The following is a 25,769-nucleotide window of genomic DNA, read 5'->3' as shown; positions in this document are numbered from 1 at the left end:
GAAAAATATGAATTGATGTGATTAGTTATACAAGGAAGGGTGTAAAAGAGACTGTCAAAATTAGGTATATGGAGCACAGAAAGACCTGAAAACACTCCAAAATTAAAATTGGAACCTGGAGAACGAAAACGAGAAATACGAATGAATGGAGTGAGATAATTAAATAGGTCAAGACACAACCAGGGGTGAGGAACCAATATCGATGATGAGATTGCATATACATGTTGCAAGTGGGACCTTACAGGCAATATTAAATCACAAAAATAAGAACTTTAGGTATAGCATACCCAAGTAATGTATTTAGGTATTGAATTACGATGTACATTACTAAAAACGCATTACTTACTCCCCCTGTGTACATACGCATTTTCAAGAAACTATTTGTAATTAGATGAGTTCAAAACCTTGAAGACCTTAAAAAAAAAGATTTAAATAACTCAAAAATATAAATTCTTAGTATATGATACGTTATACAAAACCTGACTAAAGAATTTTAAGTAGAATTTGCAAAGGGTAACTGTTCAGAATTAAAATATAAATTTTGATATCATTATTTACGTAATTTTTCATTTTAACTTTTTATTAACTAATTAATCATGATCTTTGATAATAAAATAAATAATGAATCTCATTTTTGCAATTACCTACTTTGTTTTCTTTAATATTTTTATACCTTTGTACTTAACAATTTGATTTGTTTTCTTACCTTAATATGAACACTGTGGCTGTTCAGAACCTTTTGCCCACTTGTAGTCCAACCTTGTTGATACTTGTAGTTCAACTTTTCCCCTTTTTTATGAATTTAATTTAGAACTATCTAGAACCTAGACTTTTTAATTTGATATTTAATCAGACTCTCACGTTAATATTTAAGGAAATATAGGTGTTGGACATATTCTCAATACGTAAACGATAAGACAAAAATTTTTATTAATAAAAAATTGTTTAAAAAATAACAAAAGCGACCCGTTAATATCTAGTCAATAGATATAAGCATTATGTTAGGAATTCTGTTGTTTTTTGAATTGATAAAAATTCGTCAGTAAAACTCATGCAGACCTCAGATTCCGTTTGTACTTTGATGCATTTTTTCCATGCTTATAACAGAATGCAACCTGGTCATTAATATAACATAATAAATATTAGAGTTTGTGTTTCACACTCACGCACTTCCTATTTTTCATCTGTGTATTCGACGCTGCTATTGGGCTGAGGAGACTTCATCAAAGGTTTCATCTCTCGTCCTTCTTCAGGATCATTATTTGTATTTCCATTTCCGTTCACTTGGGTTGGAACTCTGGACGACTGTACAGCAGTAGTTTTTCTCTTTTTGATAAAGTTATAGGTAAAAGCTGCCACTCCCACAGCTGCAACTAGACCAACGATGATTATCAACAATTTGGTATCTTTACTGCCACCGTCACTTTCGCTAGTAGCTCCAGCTTTGGGTTCTTCGATATCCGACACTTGGGACTCTAAAATAAAAAGATGTGATGAATTTCATTAAATTTGTTGATAATTGTAAAACCAAACATGAAGTTTTCGAAATATCCGTTAATGAGTAAAAGAAAATACAAGTGACAAAAGAGCTTTCGAATGATGTATCAGGTGTCTTTTAAGAAAAGTGCCTATCATTGATTTTTAAGAAAAAGTTTATAACGTCGCGTATTTGATATATCGATAGATGTCAATAAATAAACAAATGAATTAATATGTGGAAAATTGGAAAAATAAATTAACCTGTCCTCACGTGTTTCATGAAGACTGAAGACGACCAAATTATTCGGACTAGTTTACATGTGTTTTATCGACTTTGATCGAGTCAAACATACTGAAATAATAGCCATTCTTCAGCAGGTAGGTATTGATGATAAAGACCTACGTATCATTAAAAATCTTTACTGACATCAACGTGCAAACATCAGGATTGGCCAGGATAATTCTGAAGAACTTCAAATACGAAGAGGAGTAAGACAGACCTGCATTTTGATTCCACTAATATTTAACATCTATTCGGAGTTCGTTTTCAATAAAACATTAGATAGTGTTCAATGTGATCTTAAAAGTAATAGCATCAATATTGATAATTTAAGGTACATTGATGACACGATATTAATTGCAAATAGTTACTATGAACTTCAACATCTGATTAATACAATTACCATAACGCGGTAATCTGGACTGAAGATAAACACCACAAAGACAAAGTTGATGGTTGTCAGTAAAACGTCAATACAACCAGAAGGGTAACAGGTTATGGAGAACAGCTGGAGAGAGAACCAACAGTATCAATTATCCCCAATCTTAAGAATATGAATGTGGAAACGATAGAGTGTGAGACTGAAAATTAAATGAGTAATATGTTATGTATTCTCTGTCCTTTTATAAGGTGTCTAAAGTTGGACTTGTAACAGATACACTTATAAGAAAACTGCCTCTGAAATCTGGTGGAGTTTGTAACGACGGATGGGAAAAGCTACGGAAGTTTCCAGAACAGTTAAAAATCGCAAACTGGAATATGTTGGCCATGTTATGCGTCATCCAGAGAGTTTTAATATACTTCATTTGATAATGCAAGGCAAGAGAGACTTTTATTTTATAAAATTAATTAAATGTTTTAATTTCTTTGTATGATTACTGGAAGGAAAATTTTAAAATACTTACTAATGCTTTCGTTGGCTTCCATTTTTCTAACTTTCTTCTCAGCGTCAGACATACCGTCTTTACTATCACTCAAAATAGCATTTCCGCTTTGATGTGGAATAATTTCTTCTTGTTTTAATTGATTATCATCTTTCTTAGTTTCACTTAATTCGAGGTGTTCTTTAGATGATGCTTCGTTTTCTTTTACTGGTACTTCTAATTTAGGTGCATTTGTGGATTCGCCTTCCCTTACGGGTATTTCTAATTTAGGTGCATTTGTAGATTCATCTCGATTTTTAACTACTTCATTAATTGGTACCTCTTTCGGAGCTACCATTTCTGGAATATCCAACTCCTGTTGCTTGAAAGGTGCTTCAGAATGAGCTTGAGCAGTTGTTGCTTCTTCATTTTTGATTTCAGTTGGTACTGTTTTGACCTCTTCTATGGATTTTTCTTTTGTCGAACTTTCATGTTGCTCTTGCTTCGTAGTAATTTCAACGGCGGGCGCTTCTGTGGAGCTTTGTATAGATTCAGCTTTAATTGGTTCCTCTACTGGAATTTCGAATGCTTGTTTTTTGAAAGGCGATTCTTTAATTGTTTGTTCTTCAGTTGTACTTGCTTCAGCAGTAGTTGTTTCTAGTGTTTCCGATTCATCGGATTCTAGCAGAACAGGAGGAATATTTTCTTCTTCAGTTTTTTCCGTTGTAGTCGCTTCAGCAGTTGTTGTTTCTAGTATTTCTTCAGTTGTAGTCGGTTCATCAGTTGTTGTTTCTAGTTTTTCTTCAGTTGTAATCGCTTCAGTAGTTGTTTCTGATTCTTCAGATTCTAGGAAATCTGTAGAAATTTCTTCCTCTTCAGTTTCAAGAGGAGAATCTAAAATAAAATCAATTTTTATTATTTTAGTAATAAAAAACGAAAATTTTGTTCACGAATTAACGGAAATTCATTAATTCTTTTTTACCACCTTTGGAATTAACCAACAAAAGATGTTTGTTTATTTAATGAGTGAATTTGACTGGCTGTTTCCCCGACGAACAAAATATGTTTTCACGCGTTTAAATTTTAGACAAAACATTTTTATTCCTACGTACTGTACAGCTGGTTGCCCAATCATTACTCAACATGCATGGTCATTGTGCCAATAATTGTGGTAATTTTAATGAATCAGAAAACTTCGTTAAAAAAATACGTGTACTACGAATTTCGTGTTCACTTAAGACAATACTTACCGTCTCCTGAGCCTTCTAATTCATCGTCAGCTTGTCTTTTGTGGATTATGTGATTATCTACTTTAAGACTTTTTGAAACGATTTTAACATCTTCACATTCGACTCTTTCAGTATTTATTTCGAAATCGTATAGTGCACAAATCTTTTGTAGAAGTTCCTCCGGGGAATCGAGTTCTTGGTGTTGATCTTCAACTTCATTCCAAATGTCATTCTAAAAATTAAAATCATTCTTGTATCCAACCAATATATATTCAACCTCTCGGGTTTGAATTGATACCCTACTAACCACTTAAGTTGGAAACCATTAGGAGACATTCATTGGCATTCCGTTTTTGATTTTGTATAGAGCCCGGGTGTCTGATAAAGCATGGGAGCCTGAAATGACCTCATAACACTCTGTTGATTATCAATTCAAAAACCAGAATTGTACTCACACTATATATTGGCTTTTATACTTCTAACCAATAGATACAAGCTTTTGCTAAAAGATATATTGCTTATTTTGGAATTACTAAAGCGCTGGAAGAATTAGAGGTGGCATATGACGTATGGGTCATTATGAATACTAGAATCCAAGTGAAATCATACAGTAGTAATTTATAAAACAAATTTCAACGCAAACGTGTCGAAATTTTATAACAACAATAAACATAAACGTAGACGGAAAAACCTATAAGAATTCGATCAATATCCACAAGGAAACTAAATTGCTGTAGTTGGCTATAAACCATGTACCACAAAAAAATTTTTATTTAGAAAACTTTCTTTAAAGGTATATTAATAAAAAAAAACCCTATCGGGTCAGTCACAGAACGTTTTCGGATTTTTTACCAGTGGACCGTGTTTTCATGTTTGAGAACAAAAAATAATCTGAGGGAGCTAAATCTGGTGAATAGGGTGAATGAGGTAGAAATTCAAACTTTAATTTATGAATGTTGACCATTGCTATAACGGATCTGAGCTGTTGCATTGTCTTGATGAGACAACATTTTTTTGCCAAATGCGGCCGTTTGCTTGATTTCTCCCCTCAAACTTTGCAGTAAGTTCGCATAAACTTGCCGTTGGTAGTTTTTGCACACATCTTTCTCATCTCACAATTCTCAGTTAATATGCGATGTACCGCACTTTTTGGAATGCCTACTAAGTGTGCTTTCAGTCGACGATCATCCAATACCACTTTGTGGATTTTCTTCATCGTTTCTGAAGTGGTCACCTCATTTGGCCGACCACCGAGATGCTCGTTTTGCCAGGTCGTACCGCTTGGTTTAGAGTCACCCAGAGTAGAATCTAGTTCGGCTTTTATATTGGTTACAAAAGCATTTTATTACAGAAAATGTTCAGACCAATGTTCAGAAGTCTGATATTACATTAGCCAATCAATATTCATGAATTGCGTTTTTCCATTCGCCCTTGTTCTTAGATTTATCACTCAACGGTTACTATCTGTTACCAAACCCCAAAAACTGTCCTGATGTAAAAGTAAAACATAAAGTGACTAAAAACTTACGGTTATTTGTCGTTCCAACTCATCATATTTTTCCTGTGAATCCTGAAATACAATTTAAATTATGTTATTTATAAAATTTATATCAAAACTTTTTTTAAATATTTGTATACTTACAGTTTCTAGTGGTAGATCTTGAAAAATGTCAAGCTGGCAATTAATACTGCTGTAAAACAAAAGAGAAGATATTTAATATGCAAAATAATTTAAAAATTTAACTAAAAACTAAGCAAAACCTATCAACTAAAGGTAAACACTTTGCTCTCATTTATATCCACACCTTGATCTTTTGCTGCGCTTACTATTTTTTTATTGCTTATTAAATTTATTCGATTGATAGGTCGGAATGACAATGTGTCCTACATATGTCATAATTTTTATTAGCTGATTGGATAATGTTCTTCTTGTTAGTACTCCAGTATCTTTAATTGCTTTATCTAGGACTATATTGGAATATCAGAGAAGATCGCTGGGAATGAAATATCAGAGAACCATAACATCGAGGAAAGCTGGGAAAAACTCAAAAATAACATAATTAACGCAGCAACAGAATGTCTTGGAGAAAAGAAAGTAACGAACACGAACGTATCAAAAAAGAAAACCCCATGGTTTAGAGAGGAAGTGAAGACAAAATTTGAAGAAAAGAAAGCCTTTTTACAATACAGAATACAACAAACACAACAGGCATATAACCACTTATAAACGAATCAGAAATGAAACGAATACTTTAGGTAGACAAATAAAAAGGGAACACTGGCAGATCTTCTCAAAACAGATGGAACACGGAACACAGAAAGTAATGTGAAGGATGATCAGAGGACAAAGAAAGAGATGAACGAACTAATAGAAACGAAACACATTCAGAAGGAAACATGGGTATACTACTTTCGATCCCTATTTGTTAAAGGTGACGATAATGAACCACCAACAGCAGAGGTGACGACAAACGAAGAAATAAAGATTGAAGAAATAGAATAAAAAAAAAAAAAAGAAGAAATAGAAGAAAAAGAAAGAATAGGAAGAGGTAAAGGAAGCATTAATGAAATTAAAAAATAGAAAATCGTCAGGAGAAGACAGAATACCGAACGAACTCCTAGCGTAAGGAGGACCAGATCTAATCAAACAACTATTAAAACTAATCCAAAAAATAATAGAACAAAACAGAATTCCTCAAGAATGGAGATCAAGCATCCTAATACCTCTCTTAAAAAAGGGAGACAAATCGTACCCGGAAAATTAATTTATTAAACATAGCACTAAAATTCACAACCAAAGTGATAACAAATAAACTGAATGAAACTATAACACTAACAGAAGAACAACAAGGTTTTAGGTCGGGAAGATCATGCACCGACGCTATATTTATAATAAGGCAAGTGCAAGAGAAATCATTAAAATACAACAAACCGGCATATCTATGTTTCGTGGACCTTAAGATGGCATTTGACCGGGTGAAATTAAAGACGTTATCCACTTATTGTACGCAAGAGGAATAATCAAAACGATCAAAAATATCTACCAAAATAACACAACAAAAATAAAAGTAGAAGAACTAACCGACCCTATTGCAGCTGGCAATGGGATAAGACAGGGAGATTCCCTGAGTCCTCTATTGTACAACGTGATTATGGATGAAATAATAAAAAAAGTAATAACTAAACAAGGATACCAAATGGGAGAAAACAAATTAAAATAATCTGCTATGTAGACGACGCAATAGTACTCTCTCAAAGTGAAGATGATTTAAAACATATGCTGCATCAATTTAATATAACCGCCAGAAAATTTAACATGTTAATCTCCCGAAAAAAGAAAAATACATGGTTACAACAGCAAATTTACTAAGATGTAAATTGGAACTGGAAGGTCATATAATAGAACTAGTGATGAAGTTTAAATATTTAGGCATCACATTATATAGCTACGAAAAGCTCGAAACTGAAGTGGAAGACTAAGTGAATAGAGCAAACAGAGCCGCAGGCTGCCTGAATGAAACAATATGGAGAAATAAAAATATCGGGAAAGAAACGAAAGGTAGAATTTACAAAACAGTCATCAGACCAATGACGTACGCGGTAGAAACACGACCTGACACAGAGAGGATAAAAAGGATGTTAGAAACAGCAGAGCTGGGGCAGGGCTAGAAGTACAGATATACGATGTAGATGCAAGGTGGAGAACAACGAGAACTTGGTAAGAAATAGAAGAGTAGAATGGAACGATCATATCAGCCGAATGACAACAAATAGAGTAGTAAAGACGACAAGAGACGGTTCCCCGATAGGAATACCACGAAAACGATGGAACGACAACTTACTGGAGGCACATTGAAAAACAGACAAGGTCATGTCTGCATAAAAAGAATAAGAAGGACTATATTAAAGAGGGTTATTGACAATGGGTCTCACTGCTTTAAGCATCTGATAACATTAAATTTCTTAAATTAAATTTGGTCCATCATCGATCTGTTTTGCACAGCATTGCTATTGTCCTAGTTTCTCTTTAGTGATGATCTGTTTATAGGTTTTTAATTGTTATACAAAATTTTATAGGCTACGTCTAGTAGAGCTATGGATTTTTAATTTTCGCAATTTGGAGCATTTCTCTTTTTATAATTGTTGGGACAAATTATGATATTTTTTCATCTATTTGTCGCTTATTCTTCTTCCTATACTTTTTTAATGATATGGTAAATTAGTTCTTGAAATTGATCTATCTCTTCGATCATTATTTTTCCTGTTCTGATTTGTCAATATTTTTATAAAATCTTATAACTTGTCTGGTCGCTCTTTTCTCAGTCTGTGTTGTAGTACCCTCATTCGCTGTAATTTAGGTATTATTTTCCTCTTTTGTGTCATTGAAAGTCTCTTGATACTATTCAACACATCTGTTTGGACTTTAAATAGTTCCTTCGAGTAGCTGTCCTTGGTTATTTAATTTCTGTTTCAATAGCATTTTCTGTTGCATCTAGTATAAGTTTTGAACAGATGCTAACTGAAGATATTTAATAAAAACCGAGAATACTATTTTAGCCTATTTACCTGTATCAATCATCTGTAGCGTTAAATATAATTAAAAAATTAAATATAGAAAGAAGACTAAAGGGATGAAAACAAAACAGCTTAAAAACAGCTACTGGCTAGTAAAAAATAGAAAAAAATTTACATTTTTACATTATGACAATACACATCGCGGATGATGTGACACATCTCAGTTTACAGTTTATAATCCAATATCTTTTTCTCGGTATTTCAGATATTGTATCTTAAAACTAATTATTACCTGTAAATGAGTAATCAAATATTTGTTCGGTGATATCTTCTACTTATCGGTTATTTGACATTGAGTTTGCATAAGTATTGCAATAAATTATTTTTAAACGATTGGTGTATATGCAGAACAACACATGTTGGTTTCGAAAGATAACGCTAAAAGTTTTTTTATATGATGAATAATAAATATTTTTTTCTAAGAACTATGCCTAAACACGATGTGAGCATAAATAACTTAGGTTGTGGTCTGCAATAAACGTCATACGCCCCTTACAGCGTTACGCCATACGTTATGAGTCTCTGTTCTCAGCTGTTTTTGTTAATTTATTCTTGTCAAATTTTTGATGATACTTATAGTCCTGGTTCAGAATATCTTGAATTGTTTAATATATTCACAAAACCATTGTAATCGGTTTAGAGTTGTTGTTTTTAAAGTCCACGTCTCTACTTCGCCGTCAACATACTGTTACAAAAGTTCCGTAACATTTAACCCACCAATGTCGCGCTTCTTGAAAATAACTTTATTTAACACCAACTTGTTTACAATACTTTTACAGACTGATAATGATAACTATAAACTTCAAAATCTTAATTACAACTGTTCTAAACTGTCAAAAACAGCTGTTTATGTATATTTTCTGACGTTCCAAACTTCACTAGATATTTCATGAATTTCATGAATGCTTGGCAACGTTGCGTTGGGCTGTCAACGGCGACAGATGACAGGTAACCAAAAGAATGGAAACAAGCTCTTTCTCATCTCTGTAATATATATTTGATAATAAAGTAATCAAAGTACAATTTAGTATTTGTATCACAGGCTCAAACTTAATATTTTGGCGACGAGATAAAAAAAAAGAAGTTTCTATTTACGATAGGGTTTATACAGAGGTGGTTTATATTAGTTATTGTAGGCAGCAACATGTCGTTGATAGGTAATATTGAAGCTTTTACCGGTGTTCAAGAAGAATTTGAATCCTACATAGAAAGATTAGAACATTTGTTCACTGTTAATAAGGTTGAAGAAAATATGAAGGTTTCAATGTTAATCACACTAGGAGGTACGTACGAGTCTTTTTCGGGTGTTGAAAAACTTAGTGTCCCCGAAGAAACCAACGGACTTTACGTTCCAAGAAGTGAAAGGGAAATTGATTAAACATTTTTCTTCACCTGTGTACGAAATCTACGAACGTTTTGTTTTCAATCGGTGTGAATAAAAAGCTGATAAATCTATCTCTGATTACAGTGTAGAGTTAAGGAAGTTGGCAAATTCTTGTAATTTTGGTCAGCTTCTAGAAGAGTCTCTAAGGGATAGGTTTGTTTGTGGAATTAGAGACGAAGGAACACAAAAGAAGTTGTTGGGTGAGGTAGATTTAACATTTCAGAATGCTTGTCAGTTAGCTTTGGCCTCAGAAGTAGCACAGAAACAAGTTAAGTTGTTATCCGAGGGAGGTAATATAAATGTATTAAACAGAGGCAAGCATAGAAATCCAAAGTTTAGATCAACTCTCAGTGCAGATCAAAGTTGTAAAAATTGTGGCAGAAGTCATCATAGAGGTAAATGTCCAGCTGAAAAATGGAGATGATTTATTTGTGTAAAGTTGGATCATGTCAAGAATTTGTCTCCAAATATTCGACCACAATTTATGAATTTAGTACAAGAGAAAGAGCTTGCTTCCATTCTTTTGGTTACCTGTCATATGTCGCCGTTGACAGCCCAACGCAACGTTGCCAAGCAACACAGAAACTTACAATTAAATACACATCATTTCAATCCTTACCTATAATCAAAAGTTTACAAGTCCAACCTCTGTGGTTGATGACGTACACGATTACTACGTCTCAATTCAATACCTGTTGGATTAATAGTTTCTAAAGGTATTGAATGATCTATTATTTTAACAGGACTTCCAAACTATAGACCCCCTTCTCAATCAGGACTAGTTTCCTTAATTTTAACAAAAGTCATTTGGTGACTTAGAGGGTCGACAATTTCGGAATTACAATTTTCCTGAACTACTGCAGGTCTTAAACCCAGGGTTTGTAGTCAGTGAAATATTTGGTTGTTCTATGTTTGTAGTAGTTAAAAATTTCCTAATACTGTTTACATGTTTGTACAAAACTCTATCATTTACTTGAACCAAATATGTCACTGGACTTAGACGTTTTATTATACTACCCTCCTGGGGTACCCTAATTGGAGTAAAATTACTGATCCAGTTATGAAGCCATATTTTTTAAAACGACATGAGATGTCTCTGGAAGAAAACTGTCTACTTGTGGGTTCAAAAGTAATAGCCTCTACTGTTTTGAGAAATAAAATTCTAGAATTAGAATAGTTTGGTGGCCAGATCTACAACAGGATATTGAGCAAATGGTCTCCAGTTGTGAAATATGTCAATTATCACAAAACAATAATGAAAAATCTTTAATGCCCTGGCCTAGAACTGCTAATGTTTTTGAACGTGTTCATATCGATTTCTTTTTTTTTTTTTATAATGTCTCTTATCTGTTATTAGTGGACAGTAAATCTAAATGGATTGATGTACATGTCATGGTTAGAGGTACTAATGTAACAAATACTATGAAAAAATTGAAACCAACATTTTCTATAATGGGCCTACCAGACATCATTGTTAGTGACAATCGCCCACCATTTAATTCTAACTGTTTTTTGAAATTTTGTGAAATAAATAGTATCAAGGTAGTAAAGTCTCCTCATGTCACCCCCAGTCCAATGGTACTGCTGAGAGACACGTACAAGCAGTAAAGGTTCCGTTCAAGAAATTTCTTTTAGAAAAGTCAACATTAACAGTAGAACAATGGTTAGTCAACATTCTTTTTACCTGTAGAAATACTCCCTGTGCAAGTACAGGTGTAAGTCCTAATGAGTATATTCTTAAAGTTAAACCAAAAGCAGTCATGGATTTGATCAAACCTAAAAAGGGTAATTATTGCAGTTATAATAAATCAAGAGGTTTCAAACAAATTGAATGCTTTTTAGTAGGGGAGAAAGTATTAGTAGAAAGACTAGGTCTTTATATAACAGATAAGTGGCATGAGGATAGTATAATAAAACGTGTAAGTCCAGTGACATATTTGGTTAGTCCAGGACTATTGACCTAGCAAGCATTTTGGATCTTACCATACCATTGTGGTTCTCATGAATTAATTCTAGAATTTTATTTCTCAAAACAGTAGGGACTATTACTTTTGAACCCACAAGTAGACCGTTTTCTTCCACAGACATCTCATGTCGTTTTTAAAAAATATGGCTTCATAACTGGATCAGTAGTTTTACTCCAATTAGGGTACCCCAGGAGGGTAGTATAATAAAACGTCTAAGTCCAGTGACATATTTGGTTCAAGTAAATAATAGAGTTTTGTACAAACATGTAAACAGTATTAGGAAATTTTCAACTACTACAAACATAGAACAACCAAATACTTCACTGACTACAAACCATGGGTTAAGACCTGCAGTAGTTCAGGAAAATTGTAATTCCGAAATTGTCGACCCTCTAAGTCACCAAATGACTTCTGTTAAAATTAAGGAAACTAGTCCTGATTCAGAAGGGGGTCTACAGTTTGGAAGTCCTGTTAAAACAACAGATCATTCAATACCTTTAGAAACTATTAATCCAACAGGTATTGAATTGAGACGTAGTAATCGTGTACGTCATCAACCAGAGGTTGGACTTGTAAACTTTTTTTATTTAATTGTAAGTTTCTGTGTTGCTTGGCAACGTTGCGTTGGGCTGTCAACGGCGACATATGACAGGTAACCAAAAGAATGGAAGCAAGCTCTTTCTCATCTCTGTAATATATATTTGATAATAAAGTAATCAAAGTATAATTTAGTATTTGTATCACGGGCTCAAACTTAACAGTTATCTTTTTTTCAAAAACATTTCAAAACATTTTTTCTGTGCGGGATAAATTTTACGGAACTTTCTTAACAATACGTATAGTCAAAACCATACGTAATGTTTTGTTTGGTAGCTGTTTGAATTTACCCCGGACTCGAGCTTGATCTTGACGTCTTTTCTCGGGTTAGACCAGGGCGGATCTGTTTTGAGGTGGATATGAGAGGTGGCATTCTGATTTTTGCAGGAAAAGTTGTGTGATAACTTTAATAATAATAATGGACTTATCCTCCCTCTCAAATAGGTGAGGAAAATAATAAAAAATTTAAATATTTAAAAATGATAAAAACATCGTTTTTTTTACTTTCCTTGCTTATATCTTTAAAACAATTTATTTTGGGGCAAAGTCGCAATGAAATAAAATAGCGATAATTGAATTTTCTATAAGATGCATCTGGTTAAAAATGTTTTAATTTATTAACCTTGCTGCAAAGCAGTAATAAATACAAAAAAGGGGAAACAAGCATGCTCTTATTCATTATTTATCAACCACTTAAGACCTTCGTAATTTATCTAGAAAATCTTTATAATACATGCAGGGTAGCGAAAAAGTATGGAAACACAGTAATTTTTCTGAAAATAATGAATATATATTTATGAAATTCTAGGATCATGAATCAGATAATACTCTGCATTTTCCTGAGAGTATTTCAAATTTATATGACGTCAGCGTTTAGCGTATCGCTGCCCTCTTGATTTTTTTTTAATGCATCCTAGATCGAGTGATATATTATAGCAAAGCTTATTTTTTCCTCTTTTCAGCAATACCAAAAAAGTACCATATTACTAATGTACTACACTGTATCACTAATATAATACAAGAAAAATTTCCAAAGACATAATACATGTAATTGTTGAACAATTTATGTTAATTTTGTGAAGTAACAATTAAAATGAAAAAAAATGGGTTTGTCTTTGAAAAGTGGCTCAAAGTTTTAGCCGTCTGGTTCTTGGCAATCACACAAATTATTTTGGAAGTTTCGAATAGAATCATTGATCATTTCCGGAGAAACCATTGCACCTCTTCGACCAATCCATATCTGGGGGAAAACCGTATTCAAATATCGCCAAACAATTGTATGATAGTGCGCAGGTGCGCCACTCTGTTAAAACCACACTGTCATATTTTTAAATAAATTGATTATTTCAGGAATAATTTGATGCTGGAAAAGAACAAGGTATTTATATCGGTTAGTGCGCCATCAATAAAAAACTTTTTGTGGATATTGTGTGTGAGTCTCATCCATCCAGTGTGGATTAGAATCTGACCATTATCGGCAATTGTGTGTGTTAAGAGTACAGTTCAAGCAGAAGAAGACTTCATCACTAAATACAAGGGAATCTAAAAAATTGTTTTGTCTATCAATTTTCTCTAAAACGGTTTCATAAAAGTCTAATCTCCGATCAAAATCATCTTCTGTTAATTCTTGGTGATTTTGAATTGTATAAGGGTGGAACTTATTTTTATGTAAAATGTTTTAGGATTTTCTTGAATGTCTAGAAGGACATCTAGTCTTATCTTCATTAATTGCAGTTTTTGTTCTGCAGATTTTGGGCGATCTCGTACATTACCGGTTTCATTAAATTTGTTAAAAATGTTAGAAACCGGTGATCTATTTAAAGGTCTTTTAAGATTTAAATTGTTAAAGAGTTGATTTACTTCTTCATAAGTACGTTTTCTATCAGCATAACCAATTAACATTATAATATCTGGATTCGTTGTCTTTCTGATAATTTTGGCATTATTCTTAAATTACTTTTAAACACTGCAGATATCAAATGCAAGTAAGACTAATTTAAAATTTGACATTTTATTGTATTCAAAACGTTTTTTGACATTTTTTCAGTGCCTACTACTGATTTTAGTTTTAGATTATCTGTCTATCAGTGGTGTACCAAGAATGGTGAAAAATAAAACTGGATTAATAAAATTGCAATGTAATAGAATTTTCATAAGTAATATAGTACTTTTTGGTATTTCTGAAAAGAGGAAAAAAATAAACTTTTCTATGATATATCACTCGATTTAAGTTGCTATTTAAAAAAATCAAGATGGCGGCGATATGCTAAACACTGACGTCACATAAATTTGATATGTAACAATTTTCTTCATTTTTTTTCCGATGTAACTCGAATAGAGAAACCTAAATAACGCATTACCAAATCCCAAAGATGCTTTAATTTTGTTGTAAATAAATTAATTTCCACATCCCTCCTTGCGGAGTATTGGGCGCTTATGCGTTTCTTAGCCAAAAGTGTAAGATTAGCTGATTGACCGAGTCTCAACATAGCACAAGATTAATTACTAAATTAAGCTAATAACGAAAATAATATCCTAATCTTCATTAACATTATGCTAATTCTCTCATCGACGACATAAACTGATTTAAATGTTTCATTTAATTCGGATAAATTTAATAAGGGCGAATGTGCAATGACTCGCTGGACTGAGTCGGTACACTAAGGTGCATAAAAACGACAGCTGTAATATTTTGACAAATTTTAATCGTAAAAACTTTTTATTTGATGGCCCAATTCTGATAATTTTTTGGACAGTTAGTCCCACACAAACGCTCCATAGGATTTCCATCTGGAGAGAGTGCTAGCCAATTTTTCTTATCTATTCCCACTTCAATTAGTTGTTCTGTAACACACTTGGCGATTTCGCGTTGTTTTGCATAATTCAAATGAGAATAAAGTGGTTGTGTATAAAAAGTGATTATAGGGCATACCATTAGCGACTTTCCTTAATGATCAAGACTGAAGCTGTTTAAATTCAAATATGGTTGTGTGAACTAATCGAAACATTTGTCCTCCCTGTATTCCTACGATCCCTATAAGTAGCGCCATCGGGCTCGTGGAATGCGTCCCGTTAAGACACAAGAGCACCAGTCGTTAAGAAGAACAGACGCACCCGCTAGTGCATCGATGCATTCATATTGAATTCGTTTTGTTCGTTGTTTCGTAAAGTATAAGTGCGAATCATGATAATTAGCGGTAAGTTCTTCACCTAGTTTTACCTCAACCTTTAAATTGTTTTTTGATTGTTTATTGCAACCATTTAAATTTTGATAATTATTTGCACCTATGAGTAAAATTTCATTCATCTTACCAGAGCTATCGAAGGACTAGTTTGTATTAATTTAATTACTATTAATTCGTAATAGTACATTTGTTTGTTTAATTCCCCACAGAAGCTAAAAGTACACTTCATAGATAGTTCACTCGTTTGCCTCCAAACGTGCTTCCTACCAATCGCGAATGCATGTAAAATTGTGATTCTTCCGTTAACATAACGTTTTGGGCATCTGGGCATCATTTCAATTGGCGAATTCGTGTTGTTTTGCATAATTCAAATGAGCATAAAATGGTTCTATTTGAACTGTTTATTGTTTATAAACAAAGCCCCGATGAATTAAAAAAAGGCTAACTCGGGTTTTGGTATTTTTTGGTATTCGTGTTAAAATGCCAAAATAACGTATACAAAAAAATAACTTCGTGCGTGTTATTGCCTCTGAGTTATTTTAATTGTTTATAAGCTTAAAATCACAGTACTTTTGCTAACCTATTTTACAATATTTAATATAAATTTTTAATTTATTAAATGATTTAATTTGATAGCATAAGACTTTCTCTTCAATTCGGTGTGTTCAGAATTTATGTAGGCCTAATAGTTTAGTCAACACCTTGCTGAACAACTAAATATATATTGTAACGATTATGGACTAAAAATAAATTTGAAGAAAACCAAGTTCATGGTATTTACAAAAGCACAAAACATTAAAGTTAAGCTAGTACTAGATAATACAGAAATCGAACAAATATCTTCGTACAAATACCTTGGAGCATGGATCACAGAAGATACTGATCAGACAAAAGAAATAAGATGCCGCATTGAAATTGCACGGTCAACTTTTCATAGAATGAGAAAACATTTTTGTAATCGCGATATCAATATATCGCTCCGAATGAGAATGCTTCGATGTTATATTCTCTACCCTTTTGTGTGGGGTTGAAGCTTGGACACTTAAAAAATCCAACATTAAAAACCTAGAAGCATTCGAAATGTGGTGTTACCGACGTATTTTGAAAATATCATGGATGGATCGCAAAACAAACGAACAAGTTCTCGAACAACTAGGAAAACAATGCGAAGTTTTAAATTCCATAAAAATCAGGAAATTGGAATACTTGGGGCACATCATGAGAGGTGAAAAATACGAACTACTAAGGAATATAATTCAGGCGCGTAACCAACAAAATTATAATTGCCAGAATGATTTCCAATCTCCAATAGGAGCGGAACTTGAAGAAGAAGAATAGTTTACGCATAATAACGTTGTAGATAAAAGTAAAAAGACATAAACAATTTTAATTTTGCAGTAATTGTTAAAAGAGACTTCTTGAAATTTTTAAAGCTGAATATAATATTACTCTCAAGCAAAATCAGTGGCGTGCATAAAAAATGCACAAAAAGTTTTTTGTGCATTTTTTATGATTATTAATAATTTTCAAAAAATCAACTTTTGAAGCTATTTTTGCAATAATTAAGCAACAAATTAACAAAAATAAAAATAACAAACACTCATTTAAAGGATTTTCATTACTTTTTCAGTAAAATTGTGTCAGTTTTCCATATAATTTAGCGGTCTTCAACTTTAGTATTCAAAATCAAATAAGTATCTTACATTGTTTATAAGTAAAAAAGTAAGTTAATTTTTTGCATATTTTGTTTATTACATACATAGTTTTAGTATTCTGGTATATATAATCAACCTTAAAAGTATGAAAAAATTGTTTTCTAATATCTACAAAAATCAAAATTATCATATCATTATCATAATATCATTATCATAGATGAAAAAGTAAGAAATTTATTTTCTCATAAAGGAATGTCTTTTTATCTTCATGACGTACATCAACGTTAAGTATTTAATTTGTATACATATTAGATTAAGAATTTTAGCTACCGTTTGTCATAATTTATTAATTAGTGAGGGAGTGGCGCAGAGTTCGTGATATCTTCACTTTAATTCCATTGTCCTAGGTTTTTAAGTACAGATTATTCTATGAATAGAACTTGTTTTTCATTTATTTTACATAGGGATCTTTTATGTTATATATTTGAGGCGGCTAGGCTGAATAAATGGAGATGTTATAGAAACATGGAAATATCAGTAGTAATACAGCGACTATGTATTTCAAATTTTGTAGATGACGAAGTTGTGGCACATGATACTTTCGATCTGGAATTCGTGATTAAAAGACCCTTGACTCTTCGAGCAATATCAGATGTGCGCGTTACAAATAAATCTCAAAAGAACAGAGTATTTGGTCATAAATTGCACCAGATTTGACGTAATGATTGGCGAAGATATATCAGTTAAGCAAGTAAACGAGTTCATTGAGTGCAATAGTAGATAAGAACAGAATTGAAGAGGGAAATGTTTTAACAGAGCAAAACAAATGTTTTAACAAGGCAAAATCATTGTAGTTTGTGTCTGTTAGACATAGAAATAGGCTATAATAGGACTAAAGTGATTTGGTTACTACGAATGCTGGAAGCAAAGTGACCAGCAAATATGTTTTATCGGACCAGTCAATTTTGTCAATTAATGTCAATTTTGGGACCCCAAAGAAGATGCAAAAAAGTTGACCACTTTTATCCCAAGGCTTGGTGAAATTTGCTGAGAATGTCACTGTTGGAACCCCAAAAAGATGCAAAAAAGTTTACAACTTTTAGCCCAAGGCTTCAATTTTGGACAGATATAATGAATCCAGACGAAAAATCAAAATTTGGATTCCAGTCAGGTGAAGAAATCAAAAAATTGGTTTCGGAAAATGTCCCATTGAACACGCAGAGGTCCAGAAGCTCTATTTGGGCCCAATGTTCGGAGTTCCTACGGGTGAGAAATTTTACGCTTGAAAGATGTACTACCATAACGGAGCTAGCAAAAATTCTCGAGGATTATGCCTTTAACATGAAAAAAGGCAATGACGAAGACTATAAAGAATCGTCTATAAAGTCAATGTGGAGTATTACAGAAAAAATGGTACAAGAAAAATATTTTACGGAGTACGACATAAAAATCGATCCTTTTACAGATATATCTTGCAAATGTGCAATATTGGCCAGATATACCAAGTGGAGGCAGCTTCAAAGTGTTGAAGAAAAAAGAAATCTCAGTTCAAAAGACATTATCCAGCGAAGAACTATTAAAAATCATTCAAAGCTACGACGAGGAAACCCCCGATGGAGCACAAAAAAAGTTTTTTCATCTTTGCTCATTTTAACTTGCTTGGAGAGGCAATGAGGCCGTAAACTTCAAGAATCACTTTTTCCCGAAGGAATTTGATGTTATGGGAGAATTTAAGGGCCGAATTGAATACAGCAGTATTTTTTCCAACACAAATCAAGACGGTTCGAAAAGTTTGGCAAGCAGCAAATGGCTGATAAGAAATTCATTAAACGAAAATTTATGCCGAGTTAGATTATTTTTAAAATTAATGGAAAAAAGGGGATCAAAGATTTTATCAGGCAGACTCTTTCTTACCGTTCACCCCAACTGAAACGATGGATCTTGGTTCAAAAACTGTCACAATACCGTCACAAACATTTAGTTTTTGTGAAAATTGCTTGACCTCGAAATAATCTGGGATTTTCATTAGACCAGTATCTAACATTTTGACGATTAACGTGACCATTTAAAAAAATGTCACTTCGTCACTAAAACAAGTGTGTTGAAGATAATTAGGAATCTGTGCTATTATTTGTCATGGTTTCGGTTTTCTGATCTACTTCGCAAACGTGAACAGTTTTAGTAGAAGTAGACGAATTAACTACAAACTCAGAAATGTGTTTATTCTTCCTGTCCATTTCTTACTTAAACACTACCAGTCCCACAAAATTTTATTACAACTGACTTAAAATAGTGTCTGTCTATTGGATGGTCAGGATAGCGTTCATTAAAAATTCTTACCGACTCGAACTGTACCAAAAATTGTGATCATTTCGCATTTTTCTTGTAAATTATGAGGTTGTACCATTTTTAAAATTCACAATAAACAAATTTCTTTTAAAATAGCAACAAAACTAAATTTATTAATACTATTTATTTATGATAACTGTCAAAAAACAATTTAGTTGCTATACAACGAAAGCAGATCATTAGGTAAGTTTTTTGACCAGATCTACAGGTACGTAGGTACATTGAAACTCTTTCTCGCATATTTTAGATTCTGTATATTTTCGAACCAAAGTATTATACGTTTTTGAAGTCAGTATTTTAAAAGCTTTTAAATGAAGAGTCACATGATGTACTTTCCCATTAAAAAAAAATCAAAGTTATTACTGTCACCTGAAGAGGGATCGCGTAAAGTTCGAAACATTGATTCTATAATATACTATGATTATTTTAAAAATCGACCTATCCGAGCCTTTTGCTTACGTGCGAAAAATAAATATAAATAAAAATAGGTCATCGTGGAAAACATAGATGGAAACACGAGAAAACAGAAACTGTAAAAAAATAAACACTGGACTTATTTATAAAAAATATCTGCCACATCCAGGGTAGCTAGTGTTGGATTGAATCGTGTTTGATACTATTGATACGAAGTATTTGCAAACAAGAGTATTGTTCAAAAACAAAAAATGTTAACCTAAAAAGTGGGAAGAAGTTGCCAAAGAAGTAACCAAAAGTAAAAAACTGGGAAAAATATGTAGAAGAATGCAAGTCATTAATTTTAAGTCTTGCATTTTAAGGCAAAAAGGCTAAAATAAATAAGTGTGACTTCTACATTGTTTCTTATCAGTTTTAATACCATAAGATTGCAATACATTTGTAAAACCACTTTTTTATTTACGACAGTTACACGAACACGGTTAAGTGTACTCAAGTAATTTATGGAACTGATTAGTTATCACCTATATATTTTCACTTGGCATCGTCAGAATGAATTGTGTAATACACCTTTTTTTTTTAATTATCACTTGAGATAAAATCACAGAAATATTGCACAAGTTTGTTAAAACTTACCTCGAAGTAACAACAATTAAAAATATCAGAATGTTTATTTTAAACATATCGACTATCAGAACTGCCTTTTTAGGCTTGCGAGGTCTGGCGCGGATAACGAAGAACTGAGTTTTGAGTGTCTTTATTTCAATAGTATAGATTAAGTATATGAGATAAGATAACATACCTGCTATAGATGTGTATGACGGAATTGCTGAACAACAATTTTATAATTGAGACAACTCATAGGATTTTCGAACTGTCGGGCAAAAAAACATATGACTAATAGGTTTCGCGTAGAGGAAGAAATTTTTAAGAAATGTATATATTCAAGAGTTATGGTTAAAAGGCAGTTCAAAAGTTCAGGTGCAATTCCATTCCAGTCCAATTATTCATATGAAGGACTTACGTCAATATTTTCCTTACCTCTGTTATTCGTTATTTCTTTTCATTCAAAAACTAAGACATTTTTATGTCATTTGTTTGGCGCATTTGGCAGTAAATTCCATTCCTCTCTATGATTTCATTTATGTAAGGAACTATATAATCTATTTAAATAAACAATAATCGCCGAAATGTTTATACCGGCATAACTTCAGAATAACTCACCAAATTAGATCGTTTTGTTTTTGTTGTGTTTGTTATTATCAGGACAAGGTTTGTGTAAAAGATAATTTTTAAAAAATTGTACGGAAAGACAACAAAACAGTTCTTCTGTTCTCCGGCATTTTAAATCGTAATATAACTAATAGAGGGCGCCATACTATGATTAACAAGGGAAGCAGTGATTAACAAAAAAAAAAACGTCAGTTTTGTTAGATTGACATAACGAAATAGCTGTATATATATTATGGCTCCACATAATAACGATGAAGTTTCAATATCAGATGGGAAGAGATATGTCAATGAGGCGGTTTGGGGAATCTCTTTATTTTCCATACACAAACATTCATTGTCATTTTATAAAAATAAAATAACATAAAAAAATTAAATTAAATTAAATATTAAAACATAAAATAAATTAGAATAAAATAGAATAAAGTAAAATAGAGTAAAATAAAATAAAATAAAATAAAATAAATAAAATATAATGAAATAGAATAAAATAGTAAAAAACAAAAAGAATAAAATAGAGTAAAATAAAGTAAAATAAAATAATATAAAATAAAATAAAAAAATTAAAATTAAATAAATTAAAGTAAAATAGAGTAAAATAAAATAAAATAGAATAAAATAAACTACATTAAATTAAGTTAAATTAAAATAAAATGGAGTAAAGAAGACTAAAATAGAATAATATAGAATCAAATAAATAAAGTAGAATAAAATAGAGTAAAATAAAATAAGATATTATAAAATAGAATACAATTAAATAAAATGGAATAAAATAAAATCAAATCTTAAATTTGACTAATATGAGTAGACTGGTAGTATGATAATTCAGTTGTTTGGTGTCATTTGGTCTGTCTTTTATATTATTTTATTATTTTAGTTTATCAAGACATAGTTTTTTTATGTAGATTAGTATACGTTTCAAAAAAAATTTATGACGCCCCATTAATAGTTTACAGTAAATAAATTTTTCTTTTTATTTTCTTTGTGACTTTATGAAAGAGAGCAACAGTTACAAAGAAAACATTTCAACACTGAAGCATTTGCCGAAATAGTTCGTACAAATTTTCTACAATTGAATCAACAACAAAGGATAACGTATGATACTTTGATAGAAGCTGTGAACATTGGATCTGGTGGAATTTACTTCCTTGATACTGGGGATGAACAGAAACGAATAGCGTTGGTTCATCTGGACTATCTGCAACTTTATTAGTAGGCGGACGAACTGCACATTTTGAGGTATGCAAATTAATTGTGTGGGACGAATGCACATTGGCCCACAAGAGGGCATTACAGGCACCGGGCAAAACTTTGAAAGATACTCGTGGCAATCAAAACTATTTTGGGTGGAGCAATGATTCTATTGTCAGACTGTTCCTTATGTAATAATTATTTCCCAAGGTAAAAGAAATAATAAATTAGACTTACTCACAATCAATTTAATTTAACTGATCAGACGACCGGTTTCGCTTTCTACAATATGCAAAGCATCTTCAGGTCACGATACAAAGTTAAATAAATGCTGAAAATAATAAACCCATATTAGGGTGTTGTCTAATAAAGATAAAACAAAGATAGATGATATAAGTTATATAAATTACAGTAATTATGCCAATATTACATGTCTGTGTGTGTTTTTTTTTTCAAAAAAAAAACCACAAAAAAACCACAAACATGTAATATTGGCATAACTACTGTAATTTATATAACTTATATCATCTATCTTTGTTTTATCTTTATTAGACAACACCCTAATATGGGTGTATTATTTTCAGCATTTATTTAACTTTGTATCGTGACCTGAAGATGCTTTGCATATTGTAGAAAGCGAAACCGGTCGTCTGATTAGTTAAATTAAATTGATTGTGAGTAAGTCTAATTTATTATTTCTTTTACCTTTTGAAATGGACTCACACAAGCAACACATTCATAATTATTTCCCAATTAACTATAACTACATGCATGCCTAACATCATCCAATTTGTGGTGGCACGTAAAGACTCCGCAATTGACAAATAACATGCTAGTGTTTTTGAAACCAGATCTAAGTGCAATTATGTTTTCGAAGCAGTTGTTAAATATTGGAAATGGTAAAGTCACTATTGACACCTCGACCGGATTCATTTCATTGCCCAGTTATTTCTGTTACTTAACAGACTACTCGAAAAAAGAACTTATTGAACTTTGACACATTATTTAATTCCAGGGCGGTAAGATATTCGTTTAGAAATATATTTATTTCAAAATAAAAATAGATTAGTCCAGTCGTCAGAGATTTGATCTGTAAAAACAAGACAAAAAGCTGAATTCTGCTGAGAACGTCAATTATGGGTTTACAAAAACGATGCCAAAAGTTTTGCCACTCCTACCACCGGGCTTTCCCCAAAAACCACTTTTGTAGGAGAAGCGGGGCGGAAAACATTGATTTACCAAGAATCTTTACGCCGCAGAAAAAAAATTAAGCCAAAATGTAGCTAAGATAATAAATAAGAGATAATAAGAAAAATGGTTTATTAGCACTTTTTGTGTAGAATGAACCGTTCTCTCAGAACCACGGTTGGAGCGATCGGCTATTTTGAACGTCAGTTGCGCGCGCGAAATCAATTTAAAAAAAAAAAGTTGTATCAACTCGACGGTAAAAATTAATATCTTTTGATCAGACTGTCCAGTCAAGTCCAGACAAAAATCAAAATGGGTTTTAAAGATAAAGACTTTTGTATACAAGTTTTGCATTTTAGCGCACATGAATTCAGTTTCTATAAAACTTTGATTGTTGCTTTAATGAAGACAGCATTGGGTGTAATTTGTAGCTGAAGTTGTCTGGTTTAGAAAAACATACTTGAGTAATCGAAAAGAAGCAGTTTTAAACGTTTTAGATCGGTTGTAATGTGAAAGTTTAAATTCAGGGTTTTCTAGGCATATTTCAAATGCCTCTAGAGGTTTTGAAGATTAGGCTTTAACAATGAAAATTCTGTAGTGACTGGCCAATGGAAGTGATACATTTTATTGATCACATGAGAATGATAAAAATGGAAAAAATCGCGCAACGGCTATTTATTTAACAGCTTTGTAGAAACTGACTTTATATGCGGCGAAATGAAAAAAATACATATGAAAGCTGTGCTCTTCACGTTTAAAACGCATTTTGATTTTTGTCAATAGGACGCTCTGATCAAAAGATATCGAATTTTCGATCGGTCACACCCGAGGTTAGTGCCAAAGTGCCAAATCCCGTTTTTTCTTCTGCGCGGCATACAGATTCTTGGTAAATCGATGTTTTCCGGTTTCTTCCACGGAGGGGGGTTAGGAGGGAAGCTCGGGATAGGACTGACTTTTGCATCTTTTTTGTGGTACTTGTTCTTATGATTTTAAGAAGTTCTACTGGACTGGAGCACTATTATTTTGTATATCAGCCAAATATAGAAATATTTTAATTAATTTGTTTTTTTTTTGTTACAGTATTGTAATGGCGGAGATTTAGCTGATTACTTGCATGGTAAGCAATTAGCTTTAATTTTCATAAATATAACTGGTTTTACCTATTTTTTTTTTATTATTTCAGCTAAGGGAACTTTAAGTGAAGACACCATACGTCTGTTTTTGGTCCAACTGGGTATGTTATGTAATTGTTACAATTAGAGAATAAGCTAAAGTTGTAGTAAAAGTTAAATTGAAGTTACAAATCTTCCAATATAGTAACAATCTTTTATCTTTTGTAAAAGCTGCTCATTAATTCATGTATAAATTCATGGCTTTTTCATTTGCATAAAACAACAAAATAGTTCCCATGTACTAACAAAAGGGCGCTAGAGGGTTTTCTAGAGGGCGCCTCAGTTAACGTCTTAAAAAAAGAAGTGTTGGCGGACACTAATTCTCAGGATTGCCATATCCAAATCAAAAAATTCCAACGAGATTACTTAACGAAAGCGACTTTACAAGACAATTAACCACTTTTTAGATAAAAAGTCGAAAAATGAATTTTTACATGCAAAAATTAGTTAAAAAAAATCGATTTTTTTTTCAACTTTTTCTTCAAATGTCCACCATTTGTTTTTTTTTTTATTTTAATTTTTAATTAAAAGTGGTTGATTGTCTTTCAAGGGCCCTTTCTTTAAGTAATCTCGTTGGAAATTTTTGTTTAAGATGTACCAATCCTGAGAATTATCTCCTTCTTTTTTGAGATGTAAACTTAGGCGCCCTCGTCGCCCTCTAAAAAACGGGCTATCCATGGGAACTAAAGAAAAAAAAATTTGTTTACCTCAAAGAGAAAATAGTATTAAAAAAATCATGTTATTATCTAATGAAGGTAATGAGAATTTTTTTTTAATATGCATTGTCTTATCCTTTTAATCTATACTATTAGTACCTTAATAATTTGAGTTTATGACTTTGTTCAAGCAAATCAATTTAATTTTTAGCTGGTGCAATGAAAGCGTTGTACGCCAAAGGAATAGTTCATAGAGATTTGAAACCTCAGAACATTCTCTTATCACATAGTGGTGCCAAGACGCATCCTCAACCTTCAGAAATTAAACTTAAAATAGGTAGGTAAACATTCCTTT

The 25,769-nt window shown here is 32.2% G+C and overlaps 2 protein-coding genes across 9 annotated transcripts in view; one reads left to right on the top strand and one right to left on the bottom strand.

The window, feature by feature from the left end:
* The window catches only part of Atg1 (serine/threonine-protein kinase unc-51-like protein Atg1), an 84,775-nt gene that overhangs the window by 25,428 nt on the left and 33,578 nt on the right, over positions 1-25,769 (top strand). For all 8 annotated transcript variants that reach the window (XR_011949809.1, XM_072520429.1, XM_072520428.1 and 5 more), the window contains exons 4-6: positions 24,667-24,703; positions 24,770-24,820; positions 25,626-25,751. Coding sequence is in view for 7 of the 8 variants with exons in the window: in XM_072520429.1 (XP_072376530.1) it covers positions 24,667-24,703; positions 24,770-24,820; positions 25,626-25,751 (214 nt within the window). In the remaining variant the exon portion in view is untranslated. The remainder of the gene's footprint in view (positions 1-24,666; positions 24,704-24,769; positions 24,821-25,625; positions 25,752-25,769) is intronic.
* On the bottom strand, positions 907-20,763 carry LOC140432503 (uncharacterized). The gene is made up of 6 exons (XM_072520422.1): positions 20,614-20,763; positions 5,494-5,542; positions 5,380-5,421; positions 3,873-4,083; positions 2,665-3,516; positions 907-1,475 (listed from the first exon to the last, which is right to left on the bottom strand). Exons 1-6 carry the CDS (start codon positions 20,658-20,660, stop codon positions 1,174-1,176), a joined length of 1,503 nt encoding a protein of 500 aa, XP_072376523.1. The 5' UTR covers positions 20,661-20,763; the 3' UTR covers positions 907-1,173.

The sequence above is a fragment of the Diabrotica undecimpunctata genome, chromosome 1 (genome assembly GCF_040954645.1).
Source record: "Diabrotica undecimpunctata isolate CICGRU chromosome 1, icDiaUnde3, whole genome shotgun sequence".
Lineage (NCBI taxonomy): Eukaryota > Metazoa > Arthropoda > Insecta > Coleoptera > Chrysomelidae > Diabrotica > Diabrotica undecimpunctata.
Note: the sequence above shows the minus strand (reverse complement) of the source record. Positions and strands in the feature narration are given on the sequence as shown.

Coding starts and splice junctions, on each gene's coding strand:
- LOC140432503 (XM_072520422.1), bottom strand. CDS start 20,660: ATGTTTAAAATAAACATTCTGATATTTTTAATTGTTGTTACTTCGAG. Junction 4,084..5,379: donor AGTTGGAACGACAAATAACC/GTAAGTTTTTAG, acceptor TTTAATTTTTAG/AATGACATTTGGAATGAAGT. Junction 3,517..3,872: donor ATTAGAAGGCTCAGGAGACG/GTAAGTATTGTC, acceptor ATTTTATTTTAG/ATTCTCCTCTTGAAACTGAA.